General features: G+C 36.2%; 1 protein-coding gene and 1 pseudogene across 2 annotated transcripts in view; one reads left to right on the top strand and one right to left on the bottom strand.

The window, feature by feature from the left end:
- Positions 1-22001, top strand: part of LOC100393583 (uncharacterized) — a 227223-nt gene that overhangs the window by 167689 nt on the left and 37533 nt on the right. For both annotated transcript variants that reach the window (XM_078348925.1, XM_078348926.1), the window contains 8 exons: positions 3306-3510; positions 7213-7396; positions 8514-9431; positions 10828-10980; positions 12507-12577; positions 12886-12979; positions 13433-13478; positions 14291-14356. In XM_078348925.1, coding sequence (XP_078205051.1) covers positions 3306-3510; positions 7213-7396; positions 8514-9431; positions 10828-10980; positions 12507-12577; positions 12886-12979; positions 13433-13478; positions 14291-14356 — 1737 coding nt within the window. The remainder of the gene's footprint in view (positions 1-3305; positions 3511-7212; positions 7397-8513; positions 9432-10827; positions 10981-12506; positions 12578-12885; positions 12980-13432; positions 13479-14290; positions 14357-22001) is intronic.
- On the bottom strand, positions 249-1519 carry LOC103787826 (kelch domain-containing protein 4 pseudogene; annotated as a pseudogene).

Below are 22001 nucleotides of genomic sequence, written 5' to 3'. Positions count from 1 at the left end.
CCGCTCAGCTGCCTCTGGCAAGTGTTAACATGTATCTTTTTCCAACCTTCTAACTAATTTGTGTCTTTACATTTAAAGTGCATTTCTTATTGGCAGCATGTAGTTGGGTCTTGCTTTCTTTTTTTTTTTTTTCTCATTTCAAGTCTACTTTATTTTACACAACACACAGGCTGCTGAGGGAATCCACCTGCACTGCACTGGGTCTAACTTACAGCCCAGCACGGCATCAGAGAATAACTCATGGGAGCACGTTTATACCCCGGCCTGACCCGCTTCAGCACTTCTCGCCCTGTTCGTCAGGGCTCGGGCTGCTGACAGCGTCACCCAACACGGCTGGGTCCTGAGTGGACGGTGGCACAGCACTCTCCAGGCACCCCGGCAGGGGCTCTCAGTCCTCCGCGCTGCTCTCCTCTGCACTGTCCTCGTCCTCATATCCACCCTCGGTGCCCTTGACCTCCTCCTCACTGTCCTCTTCCGAGTCCGTCTCCTAGAGCCACTCTTGAGTTTCTGGGTCCATCTCCACCAAGGCTTTCCACGCCTCCATCCTGTGCAGGTCCAGGCAGTGCAGGTCGCTGAGGGTGACTTGGCGGTCGCCGGCCTCAAACATGCCCACGTAGATGTAGAGCACCCTGTGCTTCACGGCCAGCATGGCATTGGAGCGTGGACATGGCCCGGGCACAGGGCTGCTGGCCCCCTCAGAGCTGTCTTCATCCTCAGACTGGGCCTGCCCCACCGAGCCTGGGGCAGCCAGCACCTGCTTAATGGTGACCATGGTCCCATCCTCAACCACCACCTTCTTGACTACGTCCACGGGCCCTTGGGCACTGGCTCTCCCACACGCCTGCTGGCTGCCACCTTCGGGCTCCTCTTTTCTGCCCCGCCTGCATTTTTTCTTCTTGGATTTGGGTCCCTTCAGCTGTCCCGCAAACCACCGGTTCCTGGTGGCCTCATAGGAGTACAGATAGTTGAAGACCTCTCCCTCTAGGTTCTCCTCCTCTTCCTCATCACAGACACCCCGGGAGAACAGGGTCTGGTGATTGGGGGCCATGGCCACAGAAAAGCCAGACCGTGGAGTGGGCTTGACCCCCGAACGGTTAATCCGAGTCCACACCCACTTGTCTTCTCTTCCGCCCTCTGGCTTCAGCAGGAACATGTCTGAGTGCCGCGTGCCTTTGTCCACGTCCTTCTTGACTCTCTGTTTCAAGTAGCCCCTGTAGAGGACAATGCTGCCTTGAGGAGTGACGAATATCTGGCAGCCTGATCTGTCCCAGCCGGGGACAGCTCGCTCCATGTGAAGGTGTCCAGGTTAAAGGCATACCCGTCGTTGCAATAGATGTAATCCCATGTACTTTCATGGAAGCCACCAAAAAGGATCAACTGCCTTTTCCAGGCCACCATCCGATGTCCACTCCGACCCGAAGGACCCCCTGTTGATTTGACTTGTTCCCAGGTGTTGGTGGCCAAATGCAGAGATCCTTGTAGTGGTAGAACTGCTCTCCGTTGGGAGAGGCAAACTCCCCTCCAAAGACCCACAGCTGTCTGCCACCTTGAGGCACCATCACCACCTGGTGGGCACAGCGGCTCGGAGGTGGACTGGGGATGTTGACTTTGGTCCAGGTGTCCTTTCTGATATTGTAGACATAGAGCTCATTATACAAAAAAGTTTTTTGGCTGTTGAAATATTCACCTCTGAAAAGGATTAATTCATCTTTCCCAGGATGAGCCGAGAGGGAGGCATTTAACCTTGGTGAGGGCGGGGAGCACGGACTTTCCACAATCTGAGTCTTCTTGGCATCCAGTGTCTGGAAATGGGCTATGAGCGCCTCCAGGTCTTCCTAGGAAACCAAGCAGGCACACGTGAGACTCGTTCCCTGGACGTGCCCTGGAGCCACAGCCTGCTCAGGTTTCCTCCAGTTGGTGCGACTGGACTGGGCTCGGTCACATCTGTGAACTGTAACACACTGCCTGTGTTTGAAATACAGAGTTCGACACACTCCAAAGTCACCAGAGCTGGACCTCAAAGGCAGTTTGCTTAGAAGCGTAAATGTGTGCTCCAAATATCATCTGATTCCAAACCCTGAATGTCCCGCCTGCAGGACCTTCCACTTACACAAGCCCCTAGCTACTTCAGCGCAGGCACCCTCAGCTCCTCTCACAACCCAGGCCCGGCCGGCGCACCTCGGGTCTTGTTTTCTTACTGAGTCTGACAGTCTGCATTTGAGTTGAGGTTTTTAGACAAGAGTCATTATAATGTGATTATTGATATAGTTATGTTTTTCTGTCATCATGCTGTTTGATTGCTATTAGTCCCTGCTGTTATTTGTTCTCCTTCTTTTTCTCCTTTCTTTTAGATCAGTCGGCTATATTTTATGATTCAATTTTATATATTTTTGGGTTTATTAGAGATAACTGTTTTTCTATCTTAATGTTTACTTTAGGATTTTTACTATATAATTTTAACTTATCACAGTCCCCCTTCAAGTATACATCACAGATGGTATAAAAGATGACAATGATACACTTTCATTTTTTTCTGTCCCAGACACTTCTTTCCTGAATCTGTGGGATTATGGTTTGTATTAAGGTTAGAACATTTTTGTCCATTTTTTCTTTAACTTTTTTTTCTGTCTCTCTTTTTTTTATTTGGGGAGTTATCTATATTAGCTGCTTGAAACTTTCTCACAGTTTATCATGTCAAATTTAGGAATCTTTTCTTTTGTCATCCCTAATTTGTCTTTATTTCCATCCACTGTAGTTTTTACTTCTGAAAATGTAATTTGCATCTCTACATATATGGTTTTTTTTTTTAAATAGCTTCCATGCCTTCACTTACTGTCTTGAGTTTTATTTGGGCTAGTAGCAGATTGCAACAGAGCTTCATCACATGCTGCAAACTGGCCGGAATGCTTTGCTTTCCTCTTTGCCTATTTCCTTCTCAACCTTCATTTCTCAGTGTAGCCACCTCTTCCTCAGGGAAATCTTTACATTGTACACCTCTTTCTCAGGTGAAGTGTAGATCAAATTATCTTATGCAATCATAAAACTATGTATTTTTTCTTTTTCACAGTACCTGAGTTTATAATTGTCACCTTTTATCTTGGTTCTTCACTATACTTTAAGCTAAAACAAGAGCAGAGGTGTTGTCTTATCTGCAGAGCTTACTATAATGTCTTCCACCTTGTAGGTATTCAACATGTACATATCTGTTCAGTATATGAATCAATGCTTGTTAAAATGCACAGTCCTTTATATTAAAAAAATCTACTCATGTATTTTATCTCTACTTTGTTTTTTCCTGTTTACAGATTGTGTTCACCTATCAAAAATTAAAAATGCAATTTATTTACGTGAAAGATCAATAGATAATCACTGTGAACGACTCACTAGAAAAATTCAAAAAATGAAAAATAAGATTAGTGTGCTACAAAAGAGACTATCTGAAGAAAAAGAAATAATATCACAGTTAGAGCATGAAAAACCTGAATGGGAAAAAGCACTCTGCAGTTTGAGGTATGACATTCTAGTTTTTAAGAAATGTTTGAATTATTTATTTACTACTAAGGATGTATAAGGAGAATTTTTGTAACTGTGGATTTTCTTTCTAGGATTTAACAGGGAAAAAAGCTTCTTAATCTTGTGGAGTGCGAAATTCTTCAATACAATATCACAAGTTCTTAATTGTGAATACTTCCCTAATAACTAAATGCATATTCTTTTAAATTGTAGTTTTAATGAGTGTATAGAATTTTACCCTATGGAAATTTCATTATTTAATTGACAAATTGAATTTTAGGTTTTAAAAAGTTTTTGTATTAATGCTGCAAAGAACATTTTTTACATATACATAGTTTTCTACATTTCTAATTATTTACTTTGGGCAAATTATTCTGGTTAAAGCATAGAAACTTTTAAAAAAAGATCTTTGATCAATGTTTCTAAATTGTTCTTAAGAATGTTTATATTAATTTATAATTCAATCAACAGAGTATGAAATAGGTATTTTTCTCTTCCCAGAACAATTATTTAAAAAATTACTGGCCAGGTGTGGTGTTTCATGCCTGTAATCCCAACACTTTTGGAGGCTGAGGCAGGTGTATCACAAGGTCAGGAGTCTGAGATCAGTCTGGCCAACATAGTGAAACCCCATCTCTACTAAAAATACAAAAAGTTAGCTGGGTGTGGTGGTGTTCGCCTGTAATCTGAGCTACTCGGGAGACTGAGGCAGGAAAATCGCATGAATCCAGGAGGTGGAGGTTTCAGTGAGCCAAGATTGTGCCATTGCAGACTCCCTCTCAAAAAATAAACAAACAAAAATTATCATTTTATTCTTAATATGCAGGGAATAAAAAGTAAAATGGAAAGTGATTACTGATTAGCTTATTCATCGTCTCTCTGCTACATAGATAAAATTAATTCAAGGTTCTATGCTGAAGACACATATCATTCTTTATTGCTTAATTAAATATTAGATCTTGTGTTGTTTTAAAACAGGTTTTAAAATTGTTTCTAAACTATATACTAATCAACAGGACAGGTTGAAAGTGTTACCCAAAAAAATCTTAAAAAGTGTAGGGTAACATATTAGATTCTTAATCTAGTCTTGGATTACAGCAATCTGCCGATATATATTTCATAAAGACATCTGAAAGTGCTATCGTACAATGTAAATTATGCAATGTTTCATGAAGATGAAAATTTCTTTCTAGTGAATGTATCAACTTATTTATAAAAAGTAACTTCATTTTAATTAGTTAACTCTAAATGATCCATTCTAATTGAGGAGTAATTACTGTGAAAATAAGGTAATTTTTATCTTGCAACTTTACTGAATAATTTTCAACATCCTTTTTAATAATATTTGCTAGAGTTACTAGTAACAGAAACTTACAGGTTAGCAGGATGTTCTTTTATCAATACACTTCAAATTAAACATGTCCTTTGGATGAGATTGAGGTGAGAAATTAAAAACTTGAGAACTAAAAAGAAAAATAATATTTAAGAACATAGAAACTTTATTAGGATAATAAAGCAACATATGAATGTTTTATTTTCTGGTATCAACAAAAAGAGTCAAACTCTGTAAAATATTTGAAGAGATTTATTCTGAGCCAAATATGAGTGACCATGGCTCGTGACACAGTCCTCAGGAGGTCCCAAGAACATGTGACCAATGTGGTCGGGGCACAACTTAGTTTTATACATTTTTTACATTGGTTTGGTTCAGAAAGACGGGACAACTCAAAGCAGGGACTCCAGGCTATAGGTAAATTTAAACATTTTCTGGTTGACGATTGGTTGAGTTTATTTGAAGACCTGGGATTAATGGAAAGGAATGTTCAGGTTGAGATAAATGATTGCGTGGAAGTTTTATTTTGCAGAGGAATCTCTCAACAGATTTCAGAAAGAGAGAAAGCAGGTTGTAAAATGTTTCTTTTTTTTTTTTTTTTTTTTTTTAATTTTTTATTGGATTATAGGTTTTGGGGTACATGAGCAGAGCATGCAAGACAGTTGCGTAGGTACACACATGGCAGTGTGCTTTGCTTTTCTTCTCCCCTTCACCCACATTTGGCATTTCTCCCCAGGCTATCCCTCCCCACCTCCCCCTCCCACTGGCCCTCCCCTTTTCCCCCCTATAGACCCCAGTGTTTAGTACTCCCCTTTCTGTGTCCCTGTGTTCTCATTTTTCATCACCCACCTATGAGTGAGAATATGCGGTGTTTCATTTTCTGTTCTTGTGTCAGTTTGCTGAGGATGATGTTTTCCAGATTCATCCATGTCCCTACAAACGACACGAACTCAACATTTCTGATTGCTGCATAATATTCCATGGTGTATATGTGCCACATTTTTCCAATCCAGTCTATTATCAATGGGCATTTGGGTTGATTCCAGGTCTTTGCTATTGTAAACAGTGCTGCAATGAACATTCGTGTACATGTGTCCTTATAGTAGAACGATTTATAGTCTTTTGGATATATACCCAGTAATGGGATTGCTGGGTCAAATGGAATTTCTATTTCTAAGGCCTTGAGGAATCGCCACACTGTCTTCCACAATGGTTGAACTAATTTACACTCCCACCAACAGTGTAAAAGTGCTCCTTTTTCTCCACATCCTCTCCAGCATCTGTTGTCTCCAGATTTTTTAATGATCGCCATTCTAACTGGCGTGAGATGGTATCTCAATGTGGTTTTGATTTGCATCTCTCTGATGACCAGTGACGATGAGCATTTTTTCATATGATTGTTGGCCTCATATATGTCTTCTTTCGTAAAGTATCTGTTCATATCCTTTGCCCACTTTTGAATGGGCTTGTTTGTTTTTTTCCTGTAAACCAAAACAGAGATATAGACCAATGGAACAAAACAGAGGCACCGGAGGCAACACAACATACATACAACTATACAATCTTTGATAAACCTGACAAAAACAAGCAATGGGGCAAGGATTCCATGTTTAACAAATGGTGCTGGGAAAACTGGCTATCCATGTGCAGAAAGCAGAAACTGGACCCCTTCCTGACACCTTACACTAAAATTAACTCCAGATGGATTAAAGACTTAAACATAAGACCTGGCACCATAAAAACCCTAGAAGGAAATCTAGGCAAAACTATCCAGGACATAGGAGTAGGCAAGGACTTCATGAACAAAACACCAAGAGCATTGGCAACAAAAGCCAAAATAGACAAATGGGACCTAATGAAACTCCACAGCTTCTGCACGGCAAAAGAAACAGTCACTAGAGTGGGTCGGCAACCAACAGAATGGGAAAAAATTTTCGCAGTCTACCCATCTGACAAAGGGCTGATATCCAGAATTTGTAAAATGTTTCTTATGGGACCCAGAAGGGTGCCTGGCTCTTTGTTGATTATCTCCTGAATCTGCAAAGAAAGGAAAGAAAATAAAGAGATAAGGGGATTCCCTATAGAATGTGGCTTTTTCCTAAAAGAGACTTTGCAGGGCAATTTCAAGGCATGGCAAAGAAGTATATTTTGATTAAAATTTTTTTTCCTTATCTCATAATGTTATGCCAGAGTCAGATTGAAAAGCAAGTCACAATGTACAGGGTCAAATAAAACCAATCTGATGAGAATCCATGGTTTGTAGAGCATGACTCCCTGGACCCCTTAGGTAGGAATTGGGCAAGGTAAAAAATCAGAGAGCTTAATCCTCACTGATAAAATAAATTCTAAGAAAAGTATATTTACAGATATGCCATACTACAAGAAAAAGAGAAAGGAAGAAATTCTGAAAAGTTGCACGAAAAAGTTGGGGAAAAGATACAGAAAATAGAAGAGCAATATGCAATAGACGCCAAAGAGATAAAACAACTTAAACTGGCTATCAAATCTCTGGAGGTGGAATTGGAGACTGTGGGGAATGATTCAAATCAGGTAAATTAATGTCTGGTGAAACTTCATGTTTCTACTTTTATTAATATATATTAATATTTAGTATATATTATTTAGGCCTAAAACAAACCAAAAATTTTATTTTATCTTAAAAAATGAATCATGGGATTAATAACTACAATTATTTATAATAAATCTTGACATAATATTTTATTTTAGTTCAAAGACCTTTTGAAAACAATGATATTTAATAATATATACTTAATGGTATTGTAAGAATGTTGTTCCTAATGACATAGTTCAGCATATCTTTCCCTATTTCATGTTAACTACTGTTTCAAATGTTATGGAAAGGAAATAAAAGTTATCATAATAGCAAACAATCTCATGATTTTCTAAGAGGAGCTCAATAAATTTAATTTTCTTGACTTTTGGTGTTTGGAAATAAAAGACTATTTTTGTATGTGTATATCTACCTAACAGAAGTAACTGATTTGGTGGAAGAGCAGTAGAAGTAGAGTCAGAAAACCTGGGGAAAATCCTGCAGCTTGCTTATATTTTTAAACTTTCACTATAGAATTATAACTAAATGAGTTCATTGACTTGTGCATGTACAAGGGCTTAGTACAATGCCTAGATATATCATTTATCAGTAAATGTCATTCTTAACACTGACCATAACAATATTAGAAATGTAGAATATCTATACAGTATTTTAGGAAAGAGGAACTTAAAGAATTTGGAAATTTTTATTCATCTGTCCAAATATCTGCCAAGCTGACGCTCTTACTCCAGGGAAAAGCATAGATTAGGTGTAAGAGTACAAACCCAGTTTTATAATATAGTCTCAGTTATTACTCGTTTATGCCTTGGGCTTTGTTGTAATTCAGTAAAAGCCTTTTTTAAATTCTGAGATTAAAAAAAATATTTAGCAGTTTCTTTTTTGCATTCATAGATTCACTGTCTTCAAAATTTTAAACTTTGGGGAATTCAAACCTCTATTAGGTTTGAGGTTTTGACTCAACTTTTTTTCCAGTAGATATCCAGTTATGACAACCCTCTCATTGCATAAATGTACAGGTTATTATTTAATTTCAGAAGCAATCATAATATGTTATCCTATTGGGTACTAGTTAAAAGTTTTCTTTCTTTTGCTTAGATTTCTGATAGTCATGAAAAAGAAGAAGACCTGTTGCATGAAAACCACTTGATGCAAGATGAAATTGCCAGGCTTCAGCTGGAAATAGACACACTTAAAAATCAAAACCTGGAAAAGAAATACTTAAAAGACATTGAAATTATAAAAGGGAGGAATGAAGACCTTAGAAAGACTCTAAAATGGAATATGGAAACATTAACAAAAATGATGGCCTGTTCTAGTGGACGGCTTACTGCTCTGACAGATGAGAACACAATGCTCCGTTCCAAACTGGAGAAGGAAAAGGAAAGCAACCAAAGACTGGAAACAGAAATTGAATCATACCGTTGTAGACTGAATGCTGTTCTATGTGATCATGATCAAAGTCAGTCATCAGAAAGAGACCAAGAGCTTGCTTTCCAGGGCACAGTAGATAAATGGTGTCATTTACAGGAAAATTTGAATTCTCATGTTCTGTTTCTTTCTCAGCAACTTTCTAAAGCCGAGAGTAAGTCCAAAGGCCTCGAAACTGAACTCTGTTACACAAGAGAGGCTCTGAAAGAAAAGACTTTGGTTTTTGAATGCATGCAAAGAGACCTAAACCAAACACAGTGTCAAATGAAGGACATTGAAAAAAAGTACAAAAATTGCCAAGATAAAGTAGAAAAATGCATAGAAAAGCAGGAAAGATTATGTCAACTACATAGACAGAGTATGTTGCTTCAAAAGCAACTGAATGATGCTCACAACAAAGCTGACAATCAAGAAAAAACATTAATTAATATTCAAGCCAAATGTGATGCCAGAGTACAAAGTGTTCAAGCTGAGTGCAGAAAGCGCTCTGTTTTGCTAGAAGAAGAGAATAAGAGGTTGATCAATGAAGTCAATCATTTGAAAGAAAAGCAATGTCAGTATGAAAGAGAGAAAGCAGAAAGAGAAGTGAGTATCAAGAAAAATAAGTATTTTTCAAACTTCCTGAAGTAAAATTTAAAGTGATATTTGGTTACAGCTAAATGTTGAATCTAGTTGAATATAAAAAAGATACATATGATAAATATATCTGCTATATCAGCTTAGAAACATTCCTTGTTTCCAGCACATCAAAGTTAGAACTGAGAAATGCTTTCCTCTGATTAAAGTCAGTGTGTCACTTATGAAATTTTAAGTTATTATAGACTAATATTAATGTAGTCTTATACTGCTGAAATAATAATTTTAATGTATTTATGTTGCCACATTTTAAGACCATGATAAATCAGATATATGGAAATGCATATACTTAAAATAGTATTTTGAAATTGATTCAATTAAGTGGGGTACTTTGACAGTTAATATCAGATTTTCCAGATGAAGTGAAGTGTATTCCCTGTGTCATAATTATTTTTCTTCAGTAGCTTTAAAAATATCTTAGTTGTTACAGTTTTGTTTTTCTTCATGTCAATTTGACTTAAATCTGAGACCATTTGTCTTAAATCTGAAACTATTTCAATCTCAAATTATAAATAGATATGATCATTCCACCCTTTAAAAGCATCTAACTTTACTTATAGTATGAGGAAATGTGATAAATTTTAGCCAAACTGTATTTACTTTAATCTTCCTATGGCATTTATAATTTACTTTGTTATTTTTATGAAAAATTTGCTTATAATTTTTATGTCAAGGCTTAATTACTATTATTTGGATGTAATTTTGTCTAGGACAAAGAGAGGCAGAGCTATCTGTGATTTATTAGTTTGACATTGGATCCCAATTTTCAGACTAAGGAGGATTTCAGACTAATGAGTGGCAGGATTCATGTAGAGTAGGAATGGAGTAGTCAGACATAGCAGCTGAGGTCAGGTCGGGAGGTGGAGGGCAGGTTACTTAGATCATCTAAGGCCATTGGAATTTTACTTTTGTTCTGCGATAGAAATCTATTAGAAGGATTTAAGCAGATGATTTAATGTGAGGAACTCTGAGGTTGATTTGAGTTTCTAATAAAAAACAAAAGAGGGAAACCATTCCACAATGTGTAATTTACTACCATCAGTCTCACCCACATACTCATTTATTTTTGAGACTTCAGAAGGTTTTTAAGCATTACGACTTCATCAGGGGAGGAATGACTAGTGAGCTGAATATGTTGTGTCAGTAACAATACTAGTTTGATAGGAAGATAACACCTTCTGTACCCTTAATGGGATTCAGTAATAAACTGGAATGTGTACATATGAGGAAAAGAAGGTGAATCGGTCTGTGTGGTGATATTTTTCAAAGTGTATACTTTAAATATTATTAATGGTTCAATAAAAGGTGATTTGTAAAACCAGTAACAAAAATAACATCTTATCAGGTACTTGTGAGACAACTTCAACAAAAACGGGTTGATGCCCTACACAAAGAATCAACATCAAAAACTTTGATGGATGCATCATTGCGTCGCTCCGTCCATTTAGAAAGTGAGCTGGAGGATTCAAAGAAGAAAGCAGGCCAGATGAGAAGTCAAGTATGTATGAAACTTCACATGCCAAAAACAGTTAATCTGTAGGTGGTTAACTAATATAAAGTTTTGGGGTACTAATTTTAGTGGCCGGCTTTCTTTTGTATTTTCATTCTAAGTAATTTTATCAAAATTTTATAGTGAATGCTTTTCTTTTGTATTTTCCTTATTATTAATTTTATTAAAATTTTATTATCTTTATAATACACCTATTTCTTAATCTCTGGCTTTCATTCTGCCACTTTTATACATATATTTTTTCCCTAAATATTTAACCTTAGGAAAGTTGAGAATTATGCATCCTTTCTCACATAAGTTCAGAGAAGTTTTTTTTTTTTTCCTGTTTAACAGTCTGTTTTTAGTGGTTTCTCTATTGCCATGATGAGAAAAGCCAGATTAATTCAGAGAATAATGTCTAATGGAATGTTTTAGAAAATTATCTTATTTATAATCTCTAGTTTTCTGAATGAATAAAGAACCTGTGCATACTTATTTCATAGATTGCAGGTTAATTTTGTACAGAAAGGCCATTCTACTGAATAAATTTTTATTTTGATGAAAATCCTTACTCTCTCTTTGTATTGGGCTCAGAGAGTACACTCTGTCTCTATATGAACATGGACAGTTAACATTTGCCAACATGTATCTATTTTCTCTTGTTTATTAAAAAAACTAAACTAAAAAGGGGGTTATAGAAGATCAGCAAAGGGTGGGTTTGAGATGTTTGAGTGGCTTAAGTGGGCATTTAGACAACACGGCTTCTCCTTTAGCATGTTTAATGCACACCTTGCACTTTAAGATGATGCTTTTTAATGACTTCTATTTTAATGATGCGTTGAGTCCTGCTACTCAGATAGTCAATACTATCCTGTAAGATCTTACTTGGAATGGACTTTGTTTTAATTTTGTTCCTGCTTATTTTTAAAATTTCTTGAACTTTTCCTACAAAGGAAAGGTGATGCTTAGTTTTAAATATTAAAAATGTGCAAGTTGCTTTGCTACAATAAAACTAAATGCATACATACAAAAAACTAAAATTATAGTTGCTGTGGTAGTGTTTGGAATTCAAAAATATAAATGCTTACCATGAGGTAATTCTTTATCTTTCCACATTTTACCAATTTGTAAGTTTGAGTATTTATCTGATAAAATATCATTCAGAAGCAAGAAGAATATTGTGTTTTAGTCCTAGAGCATGGATCAGTAATCTTTTCTCTACAGGGCCAGGTAGTATTATTTCAGGCTTTGTGAGCCATAAGATCCCTCTTAAATCACTCAACCCTGCAGTTATAGCATAAAAGTAGCCATAAACAATATGTGGATTGAAGGGGTATAACAGTGTTCCAGCAAAATTAGTCACAAAAAAACAGGTAATGAGATGACTTTTCCTGGATTATGACCTTTTTTAAATAAAAAAGACTGTGATATTCTAAAACAATATTTTATATATATTTTGTTGATTTATTCATCAACTGATGGACATTTAGGTCATTTCCAAATGTAAATGGTTTGTTTCTAATTCTTTGTTTTAGTTTCAGGAAATACAGGATCAACTTACAGCAACTTTAAGATGTACTGAGAAGATGCAAGGCGACGTAAAAAAGTACAGTTTGAACACAAAATAACTTGAGTATTTATAAAGCAAAAGAGCAATGTAGTATGAGAATTGTTATCAGTTATGATAATAATTATGCCTTTGTGAAGCCAAGGAAAAGTTTCATTTGTAAACTATATTGAAATGCATCATTTTTCTACATTATTCCTAGGTAGAAAAATGACACAGTTGCCCAAACATCTACTTTTAAAATCTCTAAGAATTTGTGTAGTTATACCTTCAGAAATTTGTTTAGAATTCACATGATTTTAAAAGCATTGTGTGTGAGAGTAATTATTTTTAAATGCACATTTTAGGCTTGAAATAGAAAATTCCGTCAGAAGAAGTATAATTAAAAAGCAAGACGACCAAATTGAGCAGCTTCAGAAAATCATGCAAAGTTCAACTTCGGTAAGCCAATCTCTTAATTTCTGTCATACTGAAAAGGAATTTCATTTTTCCAGTAGGACAGGCTGAATATCCCTTGTCCAAAATGCTTGGGACCAGAAGCAGATTTTTTTGACTTTGGAGTATTTGCATATACCTAATGAAATATCTTGGGGATGGTACCTGAACCTAAACATGAAATTCACTTATGTTTTACAATTTTTACAGTAATTTTTTGCAGGCAACAGTTTTTACTGTTTTCACCGCAGCCTGTCATGAGGTAAGGTGTGGAATGTTGCAGTTGTGGTGTCATGTCTATGCTCAAAAAGTTTCAGATTTTAGAGCATTTTGAATTTCAGATTTTTAGATTAGGAATGATCAATCTACAGTACAGATGCTCCTTGACTTACAATGGGTTTACATGGTAATGTCTTTTGTTTGGCTGAAACATTATGAGTAATATTTGATTTATTTCAGGTGAAACAGGTGTTGCACGAAATCGAAACTACAGAAATAGATGAAGGTATGTTGCCAAAATTTATGAATTAAATTCAAATCATTGGTTTCAGAAATAAACTGTGGTAGTGCACTGTATTCCTCTCCATTGCTTAGTTAATAAAAACTGCATTAAATATTTTTTCTTATATCCATTTAGTGAAAAATGTGAAAACATAATCATAAGAAAGAGTATACTTGTGCCTTGCTAACCACTCACCATACTCTGCCACTTTGTTCTAGCATCCAGCCACACTAGACTACATGGAGCTCCACAGTGATCATCCTCATCTCCAGCTCTTTGCATTTACTTCTTCCCTTTATCCCACATGTTTTCTTTATCCTTCAGTTATCAACCTATGAATCACCTCTACCAAAAAGCCTACAATATTGACACAAACCTGGGCTAGTATCCCTTCTGTGTCTTCTGATAAATGCCTGTCATTGTATCTATGGCTCTCTATGGGAATTGCCTGTTTGTTTTTTCAGATTATAGGGTACAGTTGTTGAGGGGTGGACTGTATCATCTTCATCTTGTAATTCCATTGCTTGTCCTAGTACCTCAGCACATGGTTGCTAAATACATGAATGAAGAGTGAGAAAACCAGAAGCTCTGATACTTAACTACCATGATAAGGAATTCAGGGTGCAACTATGGGCAAATTATATTTAATAGTAATTGTATATTGTGCATATTTTTCATTCTTACTAATGCTGATAAATTTTTGAACTTTTACTGACTTTATCTTAGCTAACTATGAAATCATTTAGATAAAGAATACAATTCTTTCTTTTTCATTCTATCTTCCTCTAAATTTAAATCTGGGTCCTCTATTGCAGGAGTCCCCAACCTGCAGGCCACAGAGGGGTTCAAGACCTGTTGGGTGCCACGCCTCACAGCAGAAGGTGAGTGGCAGTCAAGCAAGTGAGGCTTCATTTGTATTTACAGTCACTCCTCCTTGCTCACATTACCACCTGAGCACTGTCTCCTATCGGATAAGTGAAGGCATTAGATTCTCATAGGTGTCAAAACCCTATCGTGAACTGCACATTCAAGGGATCTAGGTTGCATGCTCCTTATGAGACTCTAATGCCTGATGATATATCATTGTCTCCCATCTCCTCAAGATGAGACCATCTAGTTGTAGGAAAACAAGCTTAGGACACCCACTGATTCTATATTATGATGAGTTCTATAATTATTTCATTATGTATTACGATGTAATCATAATGGAAATAAAGTGCACAATAAATGTAATGTGCTTCAATCATCCTGAAACCATTCCCCAAACCCCCATCTGTGGAAAAATTGTCTTCCACAAAACTGGTCCCTTGCTCCAAAAAAGTTGGGGACTGCTGCTCTATAGCTTCAGGACTAGAATCTGCTAATGAGTAAAATCTAAATCAATAACTAGTTTTAAAAGCATAGCAAGAATACGTGCTGCCTGGGTGCAGTGGCTCATGCCTGTAATCCCAGCACTTTGGGAGGCAGAGGTGGGTGGATCACTTGAGGTCAGGAGTTTAATACCATCCTGGCCAATATTGTGAAACCCTGTCACTACTAAAAATACAAAAATTAGCTGGGCATGGTGTCGAATGCCTGTAGTCTCAGCTACACAAGAGGCCGAGGTGGGAGAATTGCTTGAACTCAGGAGGCAGAGGTTTCAGTGAGCTAAGATCACGCCACTGCACTCCAGCCTGAGCAACAGGGTGACTCCATCTCAAAAACAAAACAAGAATGTGTGCTGACAAACAAACAAAAAAAATCTGAAAGATAATAAAATTGTATTACTAGGCTGTTAGCATGATATTTTGTTTCCCATTAAATGTGTGACATGCAAAGATGTTTATTAAATGAAAATATTTTTGTATCTTGTATGTCAAAAGACAATTTATATAGTGTTTTAAATTATGTTCCTTGGCCTCTTTAACTTTTCAGTGAATCTTCCAAATGAAAACCAGAATTTTTTAGTTTTACATACTCAAACTGCCCACATTTCAGCTGTTTAAACAACCAAACGACAAAGTTGTCATTAATGCTTTAGTGGAATAAATTGATGACTTACTGGTATTTTATAAATTTTACCACTATATTTAGAGATTTAGATTTAGATATAGACAGACATATCATTTTGATACACTGGTACTGTGGTCATTGTCAATATTAGATGTATTACAATTATTACCATGCCATCAAAGTTATATAATTTTAATTTTCAACACTGAATTATATAGAATGGTAAATGGAAAAAAAATAAGGTTTGCCTAAGGCTGTTCACCATTTCTGTTTGTTTGTTTATTTTCGATTAACTTTTTGGAAACAGTCTTAAAATTAGAGAGAAGGGCCAGGCACAGTGGCTTACACCTGTAATCCCAGCACTTTGGGAGGCCGAGGCAGGTGGATCACCTGAGGTCAGGAGTTCAAGACCAGCCTGACCAACATTGTGAAACACCATCTCTACTAAATACCAAAAAATTAACTAGGCATGGTGGTGTATGCCTGTTATCCCAGCTACTTGGGAGGCTGAGGCAGGAGAATCACTTGAATCTGGCAGGCGGAGGTTGCAGTGAGCCAAGATTGCACCACTGCAGTCTAGCCTGGGCAACAAGAGTGAAACTCCATCTCAAAAAAAAAAAAAAAAATAGAGAAAAGTTTCAAGTTTTAATACAAAGAACTTTTTCCCCTGTGGCCACTTGAGAATAAATTACTGACATTACGAAATCACCCCTGATTACTTTAGTGAGTGTTGCTACAAGTCAGGAAATTCTATATAACTGCAATACAACTTTCATAATCAGAAAGATAACATGAATATATTCAATCATGTTATCCTCAGGTTCTTTTTAAGTTTTATTACTTGTTTATAATGTTCTTCATAGCAAAAGAATTCCATTCAGAACCATAGATTGCATTTAATTGTCATGTCTCTTAGACTCTTTCAGTCTAGAACAGTGACTCACTCTTTTGTTAACATTCATGACCTGGAATCTTTTGAAGAATTAAGTCCAGTAATGTAGAAGCTTCCTCAGTTGGGTTTCTGTGATGTTTCTTTATGATTAGACTTAGATCATATGCTTTTGATGAGTATCTTCTGATTTTGTTGCATGCTATCACGTGACCTAAAATTTTGATTTGTCCTATTACTGGTGATGTTAGCCTTGATCACCAGTAGTGGTATTTTCTGGGTTTCTCTGTTATGTTACTTTTTCACCTTGTAATTAGTATTCTGTGGGGAGGAAATTTGAGACTATGTGAATATATTTGTTCTTCATTGAACTTTCAATTTGTTGGTTTACTTGTATCAATATGGATTCATGGCTCATTTCATTCCATGTGGTTATAATTTGTTAATAGTTTTAAAAATTGATTTTTATTTTTAGATACGTTTTATTTTTATAATTCCAGAATTACAGAAAATGTCAGAGTAGTACAAAGAACTCTCGGGTACAGTTTTCCAAATGTTAACATTTGACTACTTACATTTGCTTTATTCTTTCTTTTTCTCTCTTTCTAAATAAATATAAATATAAGTATATAACATAAACTTTTTTCCTGAACTGTTTGTAAGTTGGGGACCCAATTCCTCTTTACTTATAACATTTTAGTTTGTATTTCCTTAAAACAAAGACTTATCTTAAACAACTGTATAGTCAACTTATCAGGAAATTAAAATTTGGTTAATATTAGTATCTAATCATCTACAGCCCTTATTTAGAGATACCAACTCTCTCCATAATACCTTTTAGAGCCACAGAAAATCCAAGTGGGTGGATTTTCCCAGTCCATGATGTGTTGTGCTCAATTGTCCTGTTTCTTTAAAATCTGATATAGTTCCTTAGTCTGTCTTTGATTTTCATGGCATTATGGTTTTGAAAAATATAAGCCAGTTATTCTGTAGATTTCCTCTAATTTGGGTTCATATGCTGTTTCCTCATACTTAGATTTAGGTTATGCCATTAGGGCAGGAATGTTGCACAAGTGAGGCTGAGTTCTTCCCAGTGCAGCATGTCTGGAGGCATATGCTGTCACATGGTTCCATTACTGGCCAATGTTAACTCTTATTAGTTAGTTAAGGAGAATCTGACACATTTGTCCATGGTAAAGTTATTATTTACCATACTAACCCTGTGAAGATACTTTGAAGCTTTGTAAATATCTGGCTTCTCAGAATTTCACCCACTAGGGTAGCATTTCACTGATTATTATTACTTGAATTATTATGATTATTTCCAGATAATGATTCTCTTATTCTTTCATTTTTTTCTGCATGGACAAATTATTAAAACAAAATCTACACTGTTGGTGGGAGTGTCAGTTAGTTCAACCATTGTGGAAGACAGTGTGGTGATTCCTCAAGGATCTAGAACCAGAAATACAATTTGACTAGTATCTCATTGCTGGGATATAACCCAAAGGATTATAAGCCATTCTACTATAAAGACACATGCACATGTATGTTTATTGTGGCACTATTCACAATAGCAAAGACTTGGAACCAACCAAAATGCCCATCAATGATAGACTGGATAAAGGATATGTGGCACATATACACCGTGGGATACTATGCAGCCATAAAAAAGGATGAGTTCATGTCCTTTGCACAGACGTGGATGAAACTGGAAACTATCATTCTCAGCAAACTAATGAAAGAACAGAAAACCAAACACCACATGTTCTCACTCATAAGTGGGAGTTAAACAATGAGGATGCAGAGAGGGGAACATCATACACTGGGGTCTATTGGGGGGTAGGGGGATAGGGAGCAATAGTGTTAGTTAGGAGAAATACCTAATGTAGATGACGGGTTAATGGGTGTAGCAAACCACCATGGCATGTGTATACCTGTGTAAGAAACCTGCATGTTCTGCACATGTACTCCAGAATGTAAAGTATAATAAATTATTTTTGTTTAAAAACCCAACAAACAAATAGGGAGAAGTCTTGTGATTGTGGTGCTCAGGTGCTCCCAGATTTGGCCAATGGCAGCCATTTCAAGCTGACTTCACATCTTTGTGGCCTGTCTCCATTATTCCTTGACTTTGTACTTTCTGGTACAAGATGCTCCAAGGTTATATTTTCTATGCTTCAGGCCTGGAGTTAGTCATTTTTCTTAGAAAAGCTGACTTCTTTTTGGGAGAAAATAATACCTAAAAACCAAGGTCTTGGGTGCTTATTATGATAGGTGAGTGTATGGCTTCGGGGGTTTTCATTGCTCACAGGCTTCCCCTGTGAACACAGCAGGGCAATACATGTGTATACATAAATACATGTACATACATGCATACATTCATCTATATTTCTATATTAAAATATGTTGAACACCATGGGTTCTTACCAATAATTTTAATTCTAATCCAGTTTCACAGTGTTTATTCTAGTTGTTCCCTTTAGTACAGTTGATCTTTAATGCAGGTACTAGGGGCACTGACACCTCTGCACACTTGATAATCCACATATAATTTTTGACTTCAAAAAAATGTAACTACTCATAGCCTACTGTTGACCAGAAACCTTACCCATCACATAAACAGTCAATTAACACATATCTTTATGTTTTATGAATTCTACACTGTTAAAGTAAGCTAGAGAAAACAAATGTTATTAACAAAGTCATAAGAAAGAGAAAATATTTTGCATTATTTCCAGCATCACTATAGCCCATTGTATGATCCTTCCATGGTGTCAAGGTTCATATTATTGTGCTGGTAACAATGGACAATACATGAGAACCATGAGAATTCACTTTTTACTGCAAAATGCAGTTTTCTGGAGACAGAAATTGTTCGTCTGGAGATTAGCATCACACAGCACTTTAAGTGATATAACGCCTGAGCTCACTGCAATAGCAACAGGAAGCGCTTTCAAAATTATTCCAGTAGCACATTATGTACTATAGCTAATTTTAGGCAGTTATGATTTAATACTGCACCTTTACATTTTTTTACATTTCTCCCTGTGTCCATGTGTTCTCATTGTTCAACTCCTGCTTATGAGTGAGAACAGGTGGCATTTGGTTTTCTGTTCTTGTGTCAGTTTGCTGAGAATGATTGTTTCCAGATTCATCCATGTCCCTACAAAGCACATGAACTTGTCCTTTTTATGGCTGCATAGTATTCCATGGTGTATATATGCCACATTTTCTTTCTCCAGTCTATCATTGGTGAGCATTCAGGTTTGTTCCAGGTTTTTGCTATTGTAAACAGTGCTGCAATGAACAAACATGTGCATGTGTCTTTATAATAGAACAATTTATAATCCTTTGGGTATATACCCAGTAACAGGATTGCTGGGTCAAATGGAATTTCTATTTCTAAGTCCTTGAGGAATTGCCACACTGTCTTCCACAATGGTTGAACTAATTTACACTTCTATCAACAGTGTAAAATTGTTCCTATTTCTTCACATCCTCTCCAGCATCTGTTGTCTCCTAATATTATAATGATTATCATTCTAACTGGCATAAAATAATATCTCAATGTGGTTTTCATTTGCATTTCTCTAATGACCAGTGATGATGAGCATTTTTTCATATGTTGGCTTCATAAATGTCTTCTTTTGAAAAGTGTCTGTTCATATCTTTGCCCACTTTTGAATGGATTTTTTTGTTTTTTGTTTTTTGTTTTCTTGTAAATCTGCTTTAGTTCTTTGTAGTTCTTTTAGTTCTATTAGCCCTTTGTCAGATGGGTAGATTGCAAAAATTTTTGCCTATTCTGTTGGTTGCTGGTTCACTTGAATGATTGTTTCTTTTGCTGTGCAGAAACTCTTGTTTAATTCGATCCCATTTGTCTATTTTGGCTTTTGTTGCCGTTGCTTTTGGTGTTTTAGTCATGAAGTCCTTGCCTATGCCTATGCCCTGAATGGTTTTGCCTATATTTTCTTCTAGGGTGTTTATGGTGTTAGGTTTTATATTTAAAAAATGGTTGTTCAATTTTCTCAAATGCTTTGTCGACATCTAATACATAATCATATGGTTTTTATTTTTAGTTAATACAGTGATAAGGTTAATTGCTTTTCAGAAGAGGTTAAATTCATATTTATTAAGATAAATTTGTAAATGTAGTTTTTTTTCTTGAATTTTGGAGTTTAAATCTTGTATTCTGTTTAAAAATCCCTAGACTTTGTTAATTCTTTTTGAAAGTTCTGAAGAAAGACGCAATACAAAAGCTTGCATTTTAACAATTTTAAGTGCAAAGTTCGGTGGCATTAAGTACTTTACAATGTTATGCAACAAGCACCACTATCCATTTCCAGAACTTTTTCATCATCCCAAACAGAAGCATTCTACCCATGAAATAATAATTCCTCGTAATCCCTCTCCCCACCCCTGGCTACCTCTATTCTACTTTCTGTCTCTGCAAATATACCTATGTTAGGTACACCACATAAGTGGAATTATACACTATTTGGCTTTTGTGTCTGGGTCATTTCACTTAGCATAATGTTTTCAAGGCTCATCTATATTGTATAGTATGTATGGATTCTTTATTTCATCTTCCCCCCCCCAAGTAATAGTCTTTGGCAGACAAAAACCCCATTTTATTTATCAGTTGATGGACATTTGGATTTTGAGGTTTCAACTATTTGAATAATGCTATCGAGAACATTCACGTGGACATATGTTCCTTTTGGGTAAATATTCAGGAGTGGAATTTCTGAGTGAAATAGTAACTGTTTAATGTTGAGGAACTGTCAGGCTGTTATTCAAAGCAGCTGTACAATTTTATATTCCCACCGGCAATGTATGCAGGTTCCAGTGTCTCCATGTCCTTTTCATTATTTCTTTTTCATTTTTTATTATAGGCATTTTAGTGATGTGACATGGTACCTCATTGTAGTTTTGATTTGCATTTTCCCTAATACGGAATGATGTTGAGCATCTTTTCATGTGGTTATTGGACATTTGACTATTTCCATTGATGATGTTTTAATTATCTTTTTTGTTGTTGATTTGTAAGAGTTCTTTATGTATTCTGAAAAATAATGTATTTTTTAAACTTTTTCATAAACTTTGTTCTAAATCTTAATATTCTTTATGTATTCTGAAAAATAATGTATTTTTTAAACTTTTTCATAAACTTTGTTCTAAATCTTAATATTCTTTATTGTTTCTGTGTTTTAAAACTTTGTTTCATTAAACTTTACCAATAGCAGCATCCTGCTTCTGTATTTCAATTTTGCTTTTATAATTTGCTTCCTTGCCCAAAAGGAAAAGAAATTATTTTCTGGGTGGGGGTTGGGGAAGAGTTTTACTCTTGTTGCCCAGGCTAGAGTGCAGTGGCACAATCTAGGCTCACTGCAACCTCCACCTCCCTGGTTCAAGGGATTCTCCTGCCTCAGCCTCCCTAGTAGCTGGGAGTACAGGCACATGCCACCATGCCTAGCTAATTTTTGTATTTTTAGTAGAGATGGAGTTTCACCATGTTGGCCAGGGTAGTCTTAAACTCCTGGCCTCATATGATTGGCCTGCCTTGGCCTAGGATTACAGGCATGAGCCACTGTGCCTGGCCTGAAAATATTCTTATTACCTAAATAATTTCACACTCCACTCAG

This window comes from Callithrix jacchus, chromosome 14, assembly GCF_049354715.1.
Source record: "Callithrix jacchus isolate 240 chromosome 14, calJac240_pri, whole genome shotgun sequence".
In the NCBI taxonomy this organism is placed as follows: domain Eukaryota; kingdom Metazoa; phylum Chordata; class Mammalia; order Primates; family Cebidae; genus Callithrix; species Callithrix jacchus.
The sequence above is the reverse complement of the archived record's forward strand: the minus strand, read 5'-3'. Positions and strand labels throughout refer to the sequence as shown.